The sequence below is a fragment of the Pisolithus orientalis genome (assembly GCF_024613125.1).
Source record: "Pisolithus orientalis strain OTSU chromosome Unknown F5J12scaffold_9, whole genome shotgun sequence".
Classification (NCBI taxonomy): domain Eukaryota; kingdom Fungi; phylum Basidiomycota; class Agaricomycetes; order Boletales; family Pisolithaceae; genus Pisolithus; species Pisolithus orientalis.
The window spans coordinates 233,590-250,991 of NW_026260790.1; the positions used below are offsets into that span (position 1 = coordinate 233,590).

General features: G+C 50.2%; 6 protein-coding genes across 6 annotated transcripts; 3 read left to right on the forward strand and 3 right to left on the reverse strand.

Moving 5' to 3' along the window:
* Positions 1-44: 44 nt before the first annotated feature.
* On the forward strand, positions 45-3,226 carry F5J12DRAFT_891194 (adaptin N terminal region-domain-containing protein; the record flags this gene model as incomplete). Its single annotated transcript, XM_051747463.1, has 15 exons — positions 45-66; positions 118-146; positions 201-472; positions 529-670; positions 721-894; positions 947-1,123; positions 1,174-1,328; positions 1,385-1,910; positions 1,971-2,132; positions 2,177-2,270; positions 2,323-2,366; positions 2,416-2,464; positions 2,514-2,896; positions 2,967-3,059; positions 3,119-3,226. 15 exons carry the CDS (start codon positions 45-47, stop codon positions 3,224-3,226), a joined length of 2,430 nt encoding a protein of 809 aa, XP_051601300.1.
* Positions 3,227-4,976: 1,750 nt separating this feature from the next.
* Positions 4,977-7,376, reverse strand: F5J12DRAFT_821226 (uncharacterized protein). The gene is made up of 7 exons (XM_051745297.1): positions 7,188-7,376; positions 6,987-7,133; positions 6,877-6,935; positions 6,560-6,826; positions 5,787-6,507; positions 5,097-5,731; positions 4,977-5,029 (listed from the first exon to the last, which is right to left on the reverse strand). Exons 1-6 carry the CDS (start codon positions 7,342-7,344, stop codon positions 5,385-5,387), a joined length of 1,698 nt encoding a protein of 565 aa, XP_051601301.1. The 5' UTR covers positions 7,345-7,376; the 3' UTR covers positions 4,977-5,029; positions 5,097-5,384.
* Positions 7,322-10,125, forward strand: F5J12DRAFT_821231 (exocyst complex component Sec6-domain-containing protein). The gene is made up of 4 exons (XM_051745298.1): positions 7,322-7,358; positions 7,419-7,776; positions 7,829-8,246; positions 8,277-10,125. The coding sequence occupies exons 2-4, from the start codon at positions 7,486-7,488 to the stop codon at positions 9,836-9,838; spliced, it is 2,271 nt and encodes a 756-aa protein (XP_051601302.1). The 5' UTR covers positions 7,322-7,358; positions 7,419-7,485; the 3' UTR covers positions 9,839-10,125.
* Positions 10,126-10,851: 726 nt separating this feature from the next.
* Positions 10,852-11,299, reverse strand: F5J12DRAFT_781711 (uncharacterized protein; the record flags this gene model as incomplete). The annotated part of the gene is made up of 3 exons (XM_051742599.1): positions 10,852-10,932; positions 10,957-11,043; positions 11,087-11,299. 3 exons carry the CDS (start codon positions 11,297-11,299, stop codon positions 10,852-10,854), a joined length of 381 nt encoding a protein of 126 aa, XP_051601303.1.
* Positions 11,300-11,486: 187 nt separating this feature from the next.
* On the reverse strand, positions 11,487-15,038 carry F5J12DRAFT_973000 (uncharacterized protein; the record flags this gene model as incomplete). Its single annotated transcript, XM_051750114.1, has 20 exons — positions 11,487-11,904; positions 11,956-11,980; positions 12,045-12,128; positions 12,188-12,316; positions 12,375-12,441; positions 12,492-12,585; positions 12,645-12,682; positions 12,734-12,840; positions 12,892-13,027; positions 13,077-13,254; positions 13,306-13,457; positions 13,510-13,859; positions 13,934-14,051; positions 14,099-14,187; positions 14,264-14,459; positions 14,514-14,598; positions 14,653-14,684; positions 14,736-14,821; positions 14,878-14,908; positions 15,013-15,038. The coding sequence occupies 20 exons, from the start codon at positions 15,036-15,038 to the stop codon at positions 11,780-11,782; spliced, it is 2,148 nt and encodes a 715-aa protein (XP_051601304.1). The 3' UTR covers positions 11,487-11,779.
* Positions 15,039-15,066: 28 nt separating this feature from the next.
* Positions 15,067-16,042, forward strand: F5J12DRAFT_821251 (EAP30/Vps36 family-domain-containing protein). Its single transcript, XM_051745299.1, has one exon. The coding sequence runs from the start codon at positions 15,175-15,177 to the stop codon at positions 15,928-15,930; it is 756 nt and encodes a 251-aa protein (XP_051601305.1). The 5' UTR covers positions 15,067-15,174; the 3' UTR covers positions 15,931-16,042.
* Positions 16,043-17,402: the final 1,360 nt, after the last annotated feature.

The window sequence follows — 17,402 nt, forward strand, 5'->3', positions numbered from 1 at the left end:
CGGGTGCTGAGTCGAGTCGAATACTCCGAGTCCTTAGCACAGCGATGCCCCACTACAATCTCAAGTGTAAGCTCCCGTGGATGCGCAGTCTGCCAGTCGTACTGACGTGACAGACAGCACTGATCAAGGGCATACGGTCATGCAAAGTAAACCAGTCTCACACGCAGCCTTCCCGTGACCCCTCCTGACAACTTCCCAAGACGATTGCAGATGAACGCGCCCTTATCCAACAGGAATCGGCAGCCATTCGTGCTTCATTCAGAGAGGAGGACTCATACGCTCGATACAACAATGTCGCAAAGCTTCTCTACATATACATGCTTGGATCTCCAGCCCACTTTGGCCAAATTGAATGTCTCAAGTTGGTCGCCAGCCCTCGCTTTGCAGATAAGCGCCTCGGATACCTCGGCATCATGCTCCTACTGGACGAGAGCCAAGAGGTGCTCACCCTCGTAACAAACTCGTTGAAAAAGTATGCATCTTGTCGTGGATCTCGCCTAACTGATCCTTCAGCTGTCCCGCATCTAGTGACCTGAACCATTCTAACATGTATGTTGTCGGACTCGGACTATGTACATTTGCGAATATTGCATCGGAGGAAATGTCCCGGGATCTAGCAAACGAGATAGAGAAACTCCTGGGGTCGAGCAACACTTACATCCGCAAGAAGGTATGCACCCTATGTCCGACGGATCCGGACCTGACCATCTCTGGATCCAGGCTGCTTTATGTGCCCTGCGCATCATTAAGAAGGTCCCTGACCTCATCGACCATTTCGTTTCAAAGGGTAAGAGTTTGCTGACGGATCGGAACCATGGTGTCCTCCTTGCTGCCATTACCCTTGTCTCGGAAATGTGTCAAATGGATGAAAATTGTCTGAACGAGTTCAGAAACGTCCGTGTCATCCAGCCGGTTCACTGTCATATATTCATCCTCTATTATCCAGGCTGTACCCCTGCTCGTTCGCAACTTGAAGTCCCTCATTACAACTGGGTATAGCCCTGAGCATGACGTATCCGGTATCACGGACCCGTTTTTGCAAGTCAAAATTCTACGACTTCTCCGTCTTCTTGGAATGGGCGATGCAAGGGCAAGTGAGACCATGAATGATATCCTTGCTCAAGTAAGTTAACAAGATGTCTCTCATCCGATTGTATAATCTCACGCTTTTAGGTTGCAACCAACACGGACTCGACCAAGAATGTCGGAAACTCTATCTTGTACGAGACCGTCCTTACTGTCCTCGACATAGAAGCGGACAGCGGTCTTCGTGTCATGGCCATCAACATACTCGGAAAATTTCTCAGTAATCGTGACAACAACATTCGGTGAGTCATAGCCTATCCTACTTGGATATTTCTGTGTGAACGCACCGAGTCGTCAGCTATGTCGCACTTAATACCCTGAACAAGGTTGTCTCCGTCGATACTAACGCCGTCCAACGTCACCGAAATATCATTCTGGACTGTCTCCGGGACGGTGATATATCAATTAGGCGTCGCGCTCTCGAGCTTTCATATGCCTTGATCAACGAGCAAAACGTGCGCGTCCTTGTGCGCGAGTTACTTGCCTTCCTCGAGGTTGCCGATGACGAGTTCAAAACGGGTATGACCACTCAAATATCGCTTGCAGCTGAACGTTTTGCTCCGAATAAACGATGGCATATTGATACTGTGCTGCGATCGTTGAAACTCGCTGGAAATTTCGTTCGGGAAGAAATCCTCTCGTCATTCATCCGCCTTGTCGCACATACCCCCGAACTGCAAGCCTACACAGCTTCGAAGCTTTATACTGCCCTGAAAGCCGATATATCGCAAGAGTCTCTCACGCTTGCGGCTGTATGGATCATCGGTGAATATAGCGAAGTTCTACTGGAAGGTGGTATCGTGGATGAGGAACAGCCCAAACAAGTAGGTTGCTCCCCCCCTCTTCTTCCAGGATGGATCTGATGACACTTATTTGACACGCAGGTAAGCGACAAGGATATACTAGATCTTCTGCTTTCGACACTCGACTCTCCCTACGCCAACTACTTGACTCGCCAATTTGTTCTCACCAGCATCACCAAGATCGCTTCACGGCCGACTATGAGTCCAGCGGAGCAAGAGCATGCCGCTGAGGATCCTTGCCAAGTATACTACAAACCCGGAGCTTGAACTACAGCAACGCGCAGTAGGAGTTCGCGAGCTTGTTCACACTCGGAGACCTCAAGGTTGGAGTGTTGGAGCGGATGCCTCTTCCCGAGCCAAAGGCGACCGTCATGGGTGTCGGTGCGTTCAATTGCTTAGATGTTGCTGAACTTGGTGGTTCATGATCACACAGTCAGCGAGAACAAGCCTGTCGGCTCCACGAGGGCAACGAAAGATGTACGCTTGGCCATCCTATTATTATATTTGACTGACTATAGCTTCTTAGGCTGACCTGCTTGGAGACGATTTGGTGTCTCCGTCTCCTCAGGTCAATGGTCAGCCTGTACAAAACAACCAAGATCTACTCGCAGAGATATTTGGCAGCAGTGCCACACCAACCACAACCAGTTCTCCACAGCCACCATCCTAGCCATAAGACCGCTGTACAAGACATTCTTGGTCTTTTCGACTCACCGAAACCCTCGACGCCAAGTTCTGCGGCGGTCCCATCGAGCACCCCACAGTCCGCTTTCTCGCTTCTGCAAACTCAAGTACAACCGGTATCTTCACCACAGCCGGTATCGGTACAATCGTCTGGAGCACCACGGCTCACATCATACCCGGCATATGAGAAGAACGAACTGAAAATTACACTTACCCCACAAACGTCAGCAGCTCGACCTGGGATTGTAAACATAATGGCAAGATTCCAGGTTACGGGATCAAACACCGCCACTGGAGTCAACTTCCAGGCTGCCGTCCCGAAGGTAAGCTTGCAATCTTTTTTTTTTTTAACCGGACCCTCCGCTCGACACCTCTGACACCTATGGAAAATAGTCGCAACAGTTGCAGATGCTACCAATGTCGAATTCGGATATCCGACCCAGTGCGACTGAAACACAGCAGATGCGTGTGATCGCCCCCCCTGGTGTAAGTGTCGCACCTATCCGCTTTTCATATGTGTTTCTTGCTCAAACATGCTACGCAAGGCAAACATCCGACTACGACTACGTGTCTCGTACACGCTTGCTGGTCAAGCGATCCAGGACCAGGTGGATTTCTCGGGTTTCCCTCCTGAACTTACTGGCACAGCGTGATTGTTTTGTTTTTTTTACGATCGATGTACAGTATACGGATATCTTACATAAGCTTGACTTACACACAAAACGCTTTTCAGAGATTTCTTCCTTGGCATGCATGCCCCTAACCAGTAAGGTACTGTCCTTCCTCAACACGTCAGTGTATTCCAGAAATTTGCCCGTGACGGTGATAGAGGACTGCTAAAGAGCAGGAGGTCGGCACAGCGGCCGATGTGTTTGGGGATGATGGGGAACAAGCTTCAACTAGGTGGATTACGTTCGATCGCTCCCGGTCATTGACCACCACCTAGTATGAAGTTGTGAACAGCAGAGCAGGCAAGTTGTTATCTACAAAATGCACTCACTACTTGTTTTACAGCCCAAAGGGCACCATTGCAGCATCGGCTGCGGGCAACCTCAAGAAATCTCGGGGGTGGGTCAGAAGCAGGGGCATGATGGTCTGCTCTGGATTAAGAATTTTCACATCTACTGCAAGAGTTGAATATTTACTTCTCATGAAGAAGCCGACACATTTGGTGAAGCAACGTTCAAGGCCACTCGCAAGACCTCTGCCCTAGTCGACGAAGCAAGTGCTGATTCTGTTCCAAGTTGTGAGCATTCCTTACCCATACCAGTCCTGGCGATGTACTATTGGAAGGGTCGTGGGTTCTCGACCGCCCGGCGCCCTCTCCTGAAGAAGAGGTGTGACACATGAGCAGTGTTCTTGTTTTTATCATCCTCGAGTCCATCGTTGTCGGCCATTGCCACAGTCACCACAGGCATATAATGTACCAGTGGTAATCTCATCCTCATCAAAGATTGCCGATGTCGTCGTTGGTGGTTAGCACCAACACATTTTCACCCCTTTCGTTACCCTCATCGTTGTCGAATCAAGGTGTGCATTGGTGGGAATGTCATGGCAGCCACAATAATCAGTTGCGCGCAGAGCTCTCTCTTCCACTAAGAAAGTGAGTGCTGATGACCCACCGACGACCGTCCTGACTCGCCATTCTCACATCCGCTGATGCTCTGATCCCAGTGTTAAATGTTAATATGTGGCGCTGACGCAAATTATAGTGAGTGATGCCTAAATATGACAGCCGTTAGAGTGGCCCTTTTGATTCATGCTCTACGCACCAGACATGAGCCCGATCGAGTCGTCCAAACCCAGTGTCTGGGCAGAAGACATCTTCCTATCCTGGCTGCTCATTCGTCCATTCCCACACTCTGCAGTATGTATCATCCACAAAGAAAGCATAGAACTCTATCCTACATCGGCAGGAGCCCTACACTCCAGCTAAGCTGGATCTTGAAGCAGGTCGCCGCTGTTCCCGGTAGCGTGAACAATGCTACCCTAGAATCCTGGCTTTACGGTCCTTAGAACACAATTCTACAACACTTCTTTCCTCCTGACGAGGATTTTATGGTTGTGCCTCTGTTTGGACGACCCACATACGGTCAATCGTTCGGCTTTACTGCCATCTTCATCGTCGAATTGACCAACACCCGAACCCCTATGTCATTTCTTTCGCCCAAATCAAACCGCAGGGGTGATCTCAACCTCGTCAGCACGCTAGGAGTATGGCTTACGTTTTGCCATTACGATGCTAGGATCGACGGTCTCGACCCCACAGCCATCCCTCGTGACCCCGATCGCATAAATGATGCTGCACCAGCAGCACTTTGGAGTACGGGACCTGTTGTCGGACGAAGGGTACGAACAGCTAGGTATAGCTGGCCGCGAAGATTAAGAACGTGGCATGAGCTACTTGGAGTTTGATGTAATGGCCACAGTGTGTATTTGCCCTGATTCATCCGCGCTGTAGGATTGATGTCGGTGATCGAGTGTTGACCTATAGTTCATACGTCTTGCGGGAGAAAACCCTCCGCCAGTGAGACAATAATTCGTCCATATCGTTCTTATCATCATTACGCTTAACCTGTATCGAATCTATGCGCACGGGCTTGCCACTGATAAGAAATAGTTTGTTCCTTTATCTCCATTGCTCGCTGAGTGTGCTACAGGATAAGCAGGAGAAGGAACAGAGGAGATAACGATGGTAGTATCCTGTTTGTGCCCTATAGGGAACGGGACATCAAGAGCCATGAAAAGACGTCGAGACCTCCCGTGGTTTTTGGAAGGGTACTCTGGATAAGTGTAAAAATGAATCGGCGATTAGTGTTGGCCAAGTCTTCTCGTGATCTCGTTGATTCCGATGGTGAACACCCCTCCGATCCCCTGACCTAACATCTTCGCGGTGGTCAACCCGTCCGACACACCCTTCATACCATTTGCAAGAAGGTCCCATCGGGAGCGTTCCAGATCCCCCGCACCAGCGTCCATCATAAGCGCAGCCTTCACCGAATCGAGTTCGTTGATTACTTCCAATCCTACGGAGCGTGCCCATACAACCGGCTCCCAGGTCGATGAGTAGAGCTTGTGAAGTTTGTCCACTGCTGACATAACTTTATGGTTGGCAAAGTAGCGCTCCGCCGCGTACGGACGGAGTGATGTGAACGACCCTGATACCACATCCACTGTAAACCAGGAATTGGTGTGCAAGAAAGAGTCACATACCTATGTCCCCACCGCGGACGACGCTCTGCACGATGCACTGCACGAGTGATCTAATATCTCCAAGACCGAGATTGAGACCTTGTCCCGCTAGGGGATGGATAGTATGTGCTGCATCACCAACCAGCACCGTTCGGCTGCCTACGCCCTCCCCGAGGTACGACTCGGCATGGTTGAACTTGAGCGGGAAACTTGCTATCGTTCCTGGTTGGATTGAGGTCACAATTGGCGGAACTGCCATAGCATCGTTGGGAGGCACGCCAGCGGACAACATCGATGATACCGAAGTATATGCAGAGTATCCAGGTATACCATGCGACTTTTCTCTAAATGCGATTTCGCTGCATATATCTTCACCGGAGATGCTTGCCCCTGTGCTATGGGCATCTAGGATAAGTTTATGTAGATACCGAACAGATACCTCAGGTAAGCGAAAAGCAGCATTAATCATATGAGCTAGTGCTGCGGGCTCCGCATGGCATAGAGCCTCCGCGAGAGCGGGTTTCGTCGACCAAACGAGAGAAGATACTGTGGGAGACAATGGCAGAAAAGCAATAGGTCCTGTGGGAAGGAATCTCTGATACGCGGTACGGTTGGGCCCTTGGAATGCGCCCCGGGGGGGATGATAGAGGGTAGCAACGATGGCCCGGACATCATACGACCACCCATACGAAGGAATGCCGGCATAAGCACGGACGGGTGAGTTGAATCCGTCGGCACCTACCTTAACCAAACGAGTCTAACATGCGTCGTTGGAGACGACGGGGACGACTCACAAGTAATCTAGCCCTAAGGATGGTTCCGTCGGACAGGTGAACAAGAGGCCACCCATGACCGCCGTCTCTGTCCTCCCGTTGGATGGACTCGACTCTTGTCTTCTGCAAAAGCTCGGTACCCTCGATACTCTCGAGATGGCGAAGTAGGGCGCGTTGGAGATTCAGATTTTCGGTGAGCCGGGCCATCTCACTCGATTCCGCAGCATCGGAAGCAGGCAAATCTGCCGCGTCGAATGTGATTCGTGCGTCCGAGAGACCATCCCAAACCTACACTGCTTCGTCAAGTCAGATTCGCGCCCACAAAGTCCATGCAGTACCTGCATCTCCTGTACGGGACATGTACGAGATTGATCGACATGTTCCCAGACTCCAATGTCTGTGGCAGTATGAGTAAGAGATCGTCGTTAAGAAAAGCAGCTTTCCTGACCCTCCAAGAAAGCTCGGGACGAGTTCGTGATTGAGCTAACACGGTTTGAATACGAATCTGGAGGAAGTGCCCAGTCGCGCGTCTTGGACAGATCTCCAGCCTCCACGAGAGCAACCTTGAGAGACTCGCGCACAAGTCTGTAAGAACCTGATATACACGTCAGTTTTGCTCACGAGTGGAAACGTGCAAGGCCTTACGCACCCAACCCGCTCGCTAATGCCAAACCGACTGGTCCGCCGCCAACAATAACTACGTCGAAGTCCTGGATGGCCTTAGAAGAAAATGCCCTACCGCATGACTGCTGCCTGTATGACAATACTCGTGTCGATACTGACCTGCGAATAGCACCAAAGGCCATTGCGGCGGGATAGACTTGTAGTAGCGCCGAAGTATATTGGTATTAGCTCGAGCCAGCTTAGCTAAGCAACTAACCGAGAACCGGTTCACATCAGACAAGTAGCTGGGACCAAGCCAGGCCCATTGGGTATCAGCGACAGCCATGGCTACGCCTCATATATCAGCGGCGCAGGCGATCGGCGAATATCTCCAATCGCCAGACGATCTTGCCAAGGTAGTTGCATATCGCAAGAAGCTGGAAAAGGAGAAAGCTTCTATCGATGCTAGATTGAAGAGTGGTGTCAAGGAACAACTTGATGCTACTCGCGAAGGTCTCAAAAAGCTGCTCAGCACTCGGAATAACGTCCAGGCTATCAAGGAGGAAATGCAGACAGTCGACAGGCTCTGTGCGGACCCACAGAACGAAGTAGCAACGTTCGACCAGATCAGCAGGGTAAGCATATCGCAGGCTTTTCGAATGTCATTGCATGCCGAGCTCTTAATAGGTTTCCATCGTTCATCGGAATTTTGAACAAACTGAGGAGATGGTCAATAATCTTCTCGAGATGAATTCCAAGCTTGACGTGCTTGAGGAGATACTCGCAGCTGACAGCGAAAACCTTATTGGTCCCGCTCCGAACTTGCTCCCCATGCACTTTCAAATCAACCGTCTTGAGGCGTTCCGAAACCAGACCATGCATCAAGCGAAACAAGCTTCTGTGGCATCTCGTCAAAAACTAATTCGCATATTCGAGCGTCTCTCGAAGCTTATAGAAGATTTTGAGTTTTATGTACTCGAGCTCGCACGCAATATCCTTCCCCTCGTTCGCGCAGGTTTCCCCGAGGTAGTCGTCAAGCTTATCAAAATCGCAGAACTCGAAGGAAGAGAAGACGAGAAGGTGTGCACGCTTCTCTCCCTAATTTGTTACCCTACATTGCATGCCTAGGCCATAGCTATCCGCCTAGTCAAAAAGGCTGCTAAGATGGACGCAGCGTCGAAGTTCAAATCCATGCAGGCCAATGCGCGTGTCTTGAAACACTACCGCTCCAAGATCATGAAAGCCATCTCGGAATCCATTAGATCTAACTTCGACGATGCCTTCGAAAGTAATGAACGCGATCCAAATGCATTTCTGGACAACCTCGGATGGATATACCAGGACCTCATTCGCATCGAGAGCGACGTCGTCCCGTGCTTTCCTCCCGGTTATGATATCTACGCGTTTTACATCCGGGAGTACCATAAGAATCTGGATGCAGTATTTAAGCGTCTCGTCGCCTCAGAACCGGAGGCTAGCATCCTTCTTCACCTCCACGCTTGGCTCAAGGAATACAAGAAGAGCATGAAGGAACTGAGCGTCCCACCCGAGCTGATAGATCCACCGTTACTCAATGGCGAGGAGCAGGACTTGATCGAGGATTACCTCAAGCTCATTGTGAAGAAGTTAGACGAGTGGTCTGCTAACCTGATGAAGACGGAAATTCAAGAGTTCACTACGCGAGCTAACCCGCCGGAAGTAGATAGCGACGGCCTATACGGCATGCAAGGCGCCGTCATACTTTTCCAGATGGTCAATCAGCAGATCGACGCGGCAACCGAGAGCGGTCAGGGTGCAATCCTTGCTCGAGTCGTTGAGGAAGTTAATCGTGTTGTGCGTGGCATACAAGACCAATGGAGCAAAGTTGTTGACTCGGAATTCAAAAAGCAAGTGGAGAAGCCGGAAGAAGTTATAGGGGGTCTCGCAGAGTACTGCTTGGCGCTTGCGAACGACCAAGTCAAATCCGCTGACAATACCGAGGCTCTTCTAGGGAGATTAGAGCCACTGGTCTCCGAAAAATATCGAGTTCCTATCAATGACAAGCTTAACGACGCCATGGATGGGAATCTTGACGTCGCGAAGAAGTGCACCCAGACTTTCATCGACATCATTTTCAATGACCTCAAACCAGCGACGAAACAACTCTTCCAGCCATCCTGGTATGATGGCGCTATAGAACAAATCGTCGTTACGATGAAGGACTACATGTCTGACCAGCCATTTATCAAACCCGCTCTTTTTGAACTCCTCGTCGAGTATCTCATCGATGCCTTTCTAGTGACATATCTTACTGCTCTGGCAAACTGTTCAAAGCTGCGCATGCCCGATGCTACGGAGCGTATAAAGGAGGATATAAGCGTCGTATTTGCCTTCTTTGGCGACTACAAGTCGGATAAGGAACTAGAAGGATACTTCGAAGTTGTCGAGATGATCCTTGCTATGCTGGAAGCCTCCAAGAGCATGGCATTCCTCTCCTATTGGTCGTTTGCAAAGGTCCATGGGCCATGTATTCCCTTTGTCGAAGGACTTATGAAGGCCCGGGGAGACCTTGACCGCTCTGGGGTTAGCGAAGTCATGGACAGTATCAAACGCAAAGTCAAGGACGAAGGATTGACTGATCGTGCGTACTTGCTGTCGTTCATCCAGCACATTTTTTATCATGTCAATATTATCCAGCGCCCCAACCGACGATTATGAAGAAGATTACGGTCCAAAGTGCACTTTCGCGATTTTTACGAACTCAGTGATTCCGTCGTTCTTGCTTCCCGACCAATTTTGTTGTACAACTATACAAGCGGTGGTGAGGAGAAATTTGTTGCAGCATAATGGGAATGTCCGTCGAGCAGAGCATCATACCATCATCTCCGCTCGCCAGGATCGAGAGGACGCAGAGATTCGACACCGTTGCCAGCCTTCGATCAGGCGGAAACTGATCCCGACAGGCCTGCATAGCGATAGCAGCCGTAATCTCAGCTAATTATATTCATCTTGACTCTGAAGTCCTTTGATCCATACCTCCTACTCTAGCTTATAGGATTCAATCTAAGTACCTCACTGTGCAATGTACAAGTTTTCTATCGTTGGCGGTCGTACTGGGTCGACGGTTTTTGTGGTGGCTATATGAATGGGCTTCTGAGCGAACAGTGAGAACACCACCAGTAGGTTTCATGTATGTATTCTCCCGATCCTCGTTACCAAAACCCAGAACAGCTCGGGATATAGAAATCCTCGTATGAATGATAACCACCAGCTCGTTCACCGGTCCATTATAATAAAATGGGAAAGTCACGATTACCGACGGCGATGTTAAACGCCTGTGTCAGGCACCTGCCAAATACCCTCGACAGAACCAGGCTTCAAAAAGACGCTGCGTTGAGTCCATCGATAATCCTGGCGGATCTTCCTGTACTGGAATGCCCACAACCTCAACAAGACACGTCGGTAGACCGGTGTCATTTAATCTACCAGGACCAATTCACGAAGAGGTAAAGAGGTAGAGTCACCGACTTTGGAAGAGATTGACGACACAAATCACTTCACTAACGTACCTGACCCTCCGACCCTAGCTGTGAGTTGATCGCGATGCCTTGTACGGGTGCCTGGACCCAGCAGAATTGGTAAAAGAGGCTCGCCAACTTTGGGAGGACGGAGGTCTGTTCGTTAGCAGTGCCACTTCGCATTTGTGCGTGTACTACTCGAATGAGGCACACTTATATCCAGCCCCGTAAAGCCAAAAACCGACGGCCCATTGCCTTCTGTGACTCCGTAGGTTCCAGCCTAATCTCTCTCCCCTGGCCAGGGAATATCCAACTCACCCTATCACAGGAGCTCTCGAGACTGCCAAAGTTGTACTTGGCGATGACTACTTGACGGGCCATAGCACGTGACCTTGGAAATCCCATCTTGAAGGGAATTGTAGCCGTGCTGCGCAAGAGGTTCCCAGACCTGGAGAAGGCGTGGCGTGATAACCATATCCTCTAGACTCGGCTTCATGCGGAAATTCGCATCGTGCTTTATCTCAGCAACTCGCTCATTCGTTCCAGTCGTCGGGAATGGCAGCCTATTGGATATAGCAAACGGAGTTGCCTGTGCTGCACCCTGTAGATCGAAGCATCCAGTGAGACTTAAAGCGCGATGTGGCTGACGAGTCGCAGCCATGGAAAAGCATATGCTACCTGGGCTCTCCACCTGGTTGCTCGTATGCGCGTGCTCGTCAGCAGGATGGGAAGAGTACTGTCGATAAAATGGTCCTGCAGTTAGTTGAGGCGCGCCTCACTGGCACTCTCGACCCAACGACAGTGAATGCCACGTTGAAAGTAACGCCTTGCATGGTATATCAGGTCATTAACGCCGTTATAATACTGGGAAAGTTTAGCGAAGTGGCGGGTCAGCCTTTGCGCCTGCCGACAAAGATGTGCACGACTGGTGAATTCGCCTTCGCAAAGCCAATGAAAGAGACGGGATTTCTGGAGGGTGAAAACGATCACGCTGATCAGGAAGTAGCGATCTACTGAGGGACCGGTATCCTTTTCATGCCTTCGTCCACTAAGTACCATTATAGTACTCCTTACATACCCATTCTATCTTCTATAGCATGTCATTTATTCTGGTATAAGCCCCCGACGTTTCAGCGGTACATCAGTCCGTCTTGGCTTTCTCTGGACCAAGATTTGATCTATCAGGCAATGCCGCAGCAACTTGGTCTATCTTCCTAAATTGCCAAGGAAACCTCGATGGGTAAAGGAATGGGCGAAGGTCAAACCCTGAAGCCATGTAAGTGGTCATAAACAAAGGACTAGCGACAAATCTCTTACTGTTGTCGTCAGGACTGTATGATTCCTAAAATTTAGAAATAAACGAGGATCCACAAAGGATTACATCTCTTGTTGGCTGTTCCACTTACTGCATGATACGCCGGGGTCAAAGTGGTCATTTTGTGCCTGTTCCGAGCATGCTCAAAGAAGAAGTGCTTCACTTTGCCCGCAATCTAAACAAGTGATTGGCCATAAAACGTATCCACTCAGCTTTCAAGGCAGGTTCACCAACCTCAACTGGAGATAGGATCGCGCCCCATTCGTGTACCAGTTTGGTAAACATACTGTAGGGGCCGCACTTCTCTACTTTGCGAAGCCGGCCGAATACGGAAAGCTCATCATACGTCATCCCCATATCCACCTACGATCACACCCCATTAGACGGTCCCGTTGAAAACTGTACTACAATTACCACTCACTTCGTCTGCTTGAACGTATGTTTCCGATATTGGCTCCAACTCTGCCGTTGGAATCGCATCGAGGAAGCTGTAATGCGAAGCTTGTCAACGTCAATCATGGGAAGAAGCTTCGTTTACCTTCTTAGGATAGGCAAATCAAAGGCATCCTCGGCGTAAGCTATGAACTTCTTCAAGTCGGTCTTACTGATCCCACCGATTGGGTTGATGTCAGCTGGAAACAAGCAATTCATCGAAAATGAAATCAGGCATCGACAGTGCGAGTTCACCCACCAGAAGAGCAGTCGTATTTAGTCAAATAACCACGGAGACTAAAAACCGACTTCATAAGGGCATGACATCTTAGTGAACAGAGAACTAACCTCTCGTCGACATTTGCGCTCCCAAGAACAAGTAAGCCGCCCTGCCCTCCTCGAACCCAAGGCAGAAGCTGAGCAAACAGATACGATATCACCATACGGAGTCTAGCCTGAAACCCTCATGCAGTGCAGTATGCGAGTCGGTAGCACCAGACACTTACCTGAATGTTCTGCAGAGCCAAGTTCTCAGCTCCCGTGCCCCCATGGGCCTTGAAGCGTGGTTTCGCACCGGTAACAAATGCAAACAGGTCCACGACAGAGGTAACGACAGAATCCATATTGAGGTCGACGTGATAACTAAAGCTTCGGTTATTGGCCAGTGGGTTACGCGATCCAAGTCGCTTACCTGCCAATCGCAAGTGCGAGGTCTTTGGCTCTTTTCCTCGTCTCTGCGCTCGAGTTCTCCGTTCCCATGTAGCATGTGTGGAAAATCCGGCCGCAGAACTCCTGAGGATCTGATGGTATGTAGCCAGAGTCCTCGGGCTCTCCGACTATGCGTCTAGCATCTGCAATGACTTGTTTCTCTACGGGCCAACGGTGTTACCACTAGAGCGGGGAAGAGCTCGAACCCATACCTGCTCTGCGAGCGGCGTCAGCGACTAGACGGCACATAGAATACACTATGACCGCCGTTGCGCAGCTGTCAACGCCTCCGCTCAGTGGGACAAAGTACCCTTGAGTTCGGGAGCGACGGAGGTAGTCCCACAGCCAACAAGCCGGTCCGAGTCTGCCATTTCGCTAAATTTCAAGCGCGAAACAAGGTAGTGTGAAGAACTGACGCGATCTCTTCCTCAGGTTTGTGGAATCTCGCCTCATGAAGACCCTGCCTCAAACCAGGTGTTCGTTCACCACCTAGTTCGCCGAATTTACCTCCAGATAAAGCAAACGGGACTTCGATCCGATGGTATCCTTCCGTGGTGGCAGCTTGTAGTGCTCTGCTTCGTGACGTTCTGTGAGAACGCACATCCTCTATGTCAATAGTTGCTGTGACGACCTCGACATCATTCAAGGAAAACTGGGATCCCTGCGCGACGATGTGACCGTTCATTGCAATCATTGCACATCCGTCATAATACAGTCTGTCCCCGTCACACCCTTGCTGATTGGCATAGAGGTACACACCGCCGAGCTATATCGAGCGTGCCGTGACGAACCCAGTTAGTTTTTGAAGCTTTCCAATGGGGTTTGAAAGGTACGCCGTACCTTCAAAGTAGCCTCTTTGATAAGTTCAACACGAGTATACAGCTTGCGCAGCTCGTGGTGACTTCCGCTGGAATTGGTAAAGATCTCAACGCCATCAAGCCCCATCAAGATATGCGGGCTATAGACTGGCTAGTTAGGACGATCAAACAGGAGGTAAAAACGAACCTAGACGGTGTGAATAGCTCTTCGCAGAGTTCTACACCTATGCACGTATCGACTGTGCTAATCACGCAGTCTCCAAACGGAACCTTCGTCTATCCGGCGCCATAAATACCAAGTTGCAAGGCATCATACAAGAAAACGGTAGCCTTGGATACACGGAAAACGCACCTGCTTTGTGACAGCTTGAACGATCCTCGGTAGAAAATGATCCTCCCACTGGCGATGCTTCATCCAAGGGGTGAAGTACCTCATCTCGCGGTAGTTACCATCGTTAGCAAGCCACATCTTAGGACGGATGAGGAGGATTTGCTTGTTGTGGACGATAATGCGACAGTTGTAGATTACGTTCTTGTGTACGACCGGCCTGATGGAGGGGACAATGATGCGCCGCCGACTATGAATCATCGATATTGCCTACATTCCGAGATCACAAAGGATATTCATTGTGTCTTCACCCGCAAGAATTTTGGCGAGAACTTCCCAGGAGTGTAGGACAGTGTCACCTGTATGGAGTGTCATCTAGCGTGAGGCTCCATCGGGATAACTCGTAGACGAACCCTCAAGGAAATGATCGTAGCATCCATACCCGCTGCGGTGACTCGATTCAGAGAAGCGCCAAACAGACCAAGGGTAAACATACGGGATCTCTAGTTCGGGACCCACTCTCATCGCCGCTCCCCGCTGCTTCGCTATCGCAATACTTTCGATAATACGTTCGTAGTTTCCCTATGGATTACAATAGGTAGATATCACAGGTTACGCTTGGGAAGGGTTCTCCTCACCTGGAAATCCAAAGCCCACTGGTTCAGGGAACTGCGCGGAATTGTGAGTCGACCATTGTGTCATTCTCACAAATCAAACGCCTACCATCTGACAAGAAATCAGTCGGGTATGTGCTTTTACAAATATATACGTACGTTGCCAGTGTGATAAGGTGTCCCATGTTGAGTGTAGTGCAACTGCCTGTGAGTTGCCTACAAGAGTTGCAGTGATCCATTGCTCCCCTGTGGTACTACTAGCACAGCCACATCTCCACATCCAGAGAGGCTAGTATTTGTTGAAGACGACTTGTAGTTGACATGCACCGGTTGGGAGGAGTTGGTCTTGCAGCGTTTGACCGCCAAAGAGAATCGCAGCGCTCGTTCGCAGAGCTATCTACAGAATTATCCAAGACCCAGATCGACCATCTCCACACCCAACTGACTCAGTTCCGCTCTGCACTCACACACTTTGCTTCGACGCACAGAGACTCCATACGCAAGGATCCAACATTCCGACATGCTTTCCAACAGATGTGCTCGTCCATCGGTGTGGATCCACTCGCTGGCCCGAGAAAGGGTGGATGGTGGGCAGAGATGCTCGGTATGGGAGATTGGCAACATGAACTGGGAGTACAGATCGTCGACGTGTGCGTGTCCACGCGAGAACGAAATGGTGGGGTCATAGAGTTGGGCGAACTTGTCAGAATGGTGAGCAAGCTACGGGGAGTCGAGAGCGGCGTCGTCACTGAGGAAGATGTCGTCCGGAGTATTAAGACCCTCCAGCCGCTGGGAGCGGGTTACGAAGTGATTGACGTTGGGAACGGCAAGAAAATAGTTCGCAGTGTCGTGAAGGAGCTAGACGAAGACCAGGCCACCGTCCTTGCAGAAGCGCAGGCGGAGGGAGGGAGGATCGTCGAAGAGATCTTGGTGACACGGAGAGGCTGGACTCGCGAACGTGCAAGGACTGCACTGGAAAATATGCTTCTGCGCGATGGACTGTGTTGGCTCGACGCTCAGGACGAACAGCACGGAAAAGCGTATTGGGTCCCTTCTGCGATGAGTTGGGACGAATGACGGCGTTCAGCTTTTGACGCTGCTTATATTCGAGCAAGTCTCCAGGATCACAACAGGTAAAGGTAGTTCCAACTTGATCTAAGCTAGCGTGCCCTTAACTCCCATCGTTCGCAGTGGCTACCGTGCCTCATCGCAACCAATTCTCGCTTCGCCACACCTCTTACTTAATGGTGTATTGCGTTCCCCCTTCCTCTTCCCACTCGCGTACTCTGCTGCGGCATCCGTCCACTCGATGTTTGCATTTGCCTATTTTCGACCAGGTAGACAGGGTACCTGCCTCCGTTATCAACTCCTTTTGAGTGAGCCAGAATATCTACCTACAGGTGTTCTACATTTGCTGGGGTCGAGTTGAAATAGCTCACTCCGAAATTGATGAGGCAAACGTCGAATTTAATGATATCGTCGTATCCCGAGTCTCACACTCCAGAGGGGCACATGGTTGCATCAAGGTACGTGGCAGACTGGTGGGTGCGGGTGCATCCATAGTTGAGTGATATGTTGACCTGTAAACCTTCGGAGGTGACGACTCGGGTGTTGGTATTTAAACTTTTGCGAAACCGAATGTCTGCCGCCTTGTGCGTGTCATCCGCGAAGACAGTTCCATCTTGTGGTATCAGATCCCGTAATTTTCTGGGACGCTTTCCTTATTCCAATGTGGATACGGCAGAGCGGGGAGAAAAAATATCCTAGTATTCGACAGCAACACCTGTCGCATACTTGAATATATTTCCCCGTATCCACTATACCACTTGTGGGGACAGTACACATCTCCCAACGTCTACGGTATTTCGTCCCCGGCGTGCGTCCTTCACTCACCTGCCCAACTTCGCTGTGCGGACAGAGAGGCTCTGGCTGAAGGGTTCAAGTTTCTAAAGAAAACGGTTGCGGTGGCAAAGCGCGAACATGAAGCCACTTTGATGCCGAAGGTAACCACCCCGTCTATCCTGGAGTGAAGACTGAGCATGGTGAAGAAGCTGAAGCGAACACCCTTTACATGGAATGGGAGAGCCCAGGCCAGTGCACTTCGGCATATGTTTCCGTTTCACGAGAAAAGTTCCCAAATGTATGTGCTCGGACTTGAAGCGTTCTGGACAATATCCTGACACCTTCCACATATCAGCATACCAGCCCTCCGTCACACGAATGTGAGCGCGGTTCCTTCATTACCATACGAAAATACCCATGAAGAAGGCACAGTCGCCTTAGGTAAAAAGCCTGTCACTATATTCGCATTTCGGGGTTCTTCGGCTCATGCACTCTACCCTACGGAGGCGTTGCAGCCAAAAGTTTTTTTTTTTTTTTTTCCCTATCTTCGTCTGGGACCTACATAATTCATAATGATCACCATGGCGTATCCATTATTCCGCGTACGTGCACTTCTTTTACTTGTCCGATCAACCGTCGTTGCTATTCGATAGCCATCATTCCACCCCTCTGAGTTCTGACGTACGTTATCTTTCGCTTGGTTGGAC

Bases quoted from the DNA above. Each gene is read 5' to 3' on its own strand.
- F5J12DRAFT_821226 (XM_051745297.1), bottom strand. From the start codon at position 7,344: ATGGCCTTTGGTGCTATTCGCAGGTCAGTATCGACACGAGTATTGTCA. The intron at 6,936-6,986 runs GTCAGGAAAGCT...ATACTGCCACAG, and splicing joins GTCCCGAGCTTTCTTGGAGG to ACATTGGAGTCTGGGAACAT. The intron at 5,732-5,786 runs GTATGTGACTCT...ATGTGGTATCAG, and splicing joins CGTCCGCGGTGGGGACATAG to GGTCGTTCACATCACTCCGT.
- F5J12DRAFT_821231 (XM_051745298.1), top strand. From the start codon at position 7,486: ATGGCTACGCCTCATATATCAGCGGCGCAGGCGATCGGCGAATATCTC. The intron at 7,777-7,828 runs GTAAGCATATCG...AGCTCTTAATAG, and splicing joins CGTTCGACCAGATCAGCAGG to GTTTCCATCGTTCATCGGAA. The intron at 8,247-8,276 runs GTTACCCTACAT...CCTAGGCCATAG, and splicing joins CACGCTTCTCTCCCTAATTT to CTATCCGCCTAGTCAAAAAG.
- F5J12DRAFT_821251 (XM_051745299.1), top strand. From the start codon at position 15,175: ATGCACCGGTTGGGAGGAGTTGGTCTTGCAGCGTTTGACCGCCAAAGA.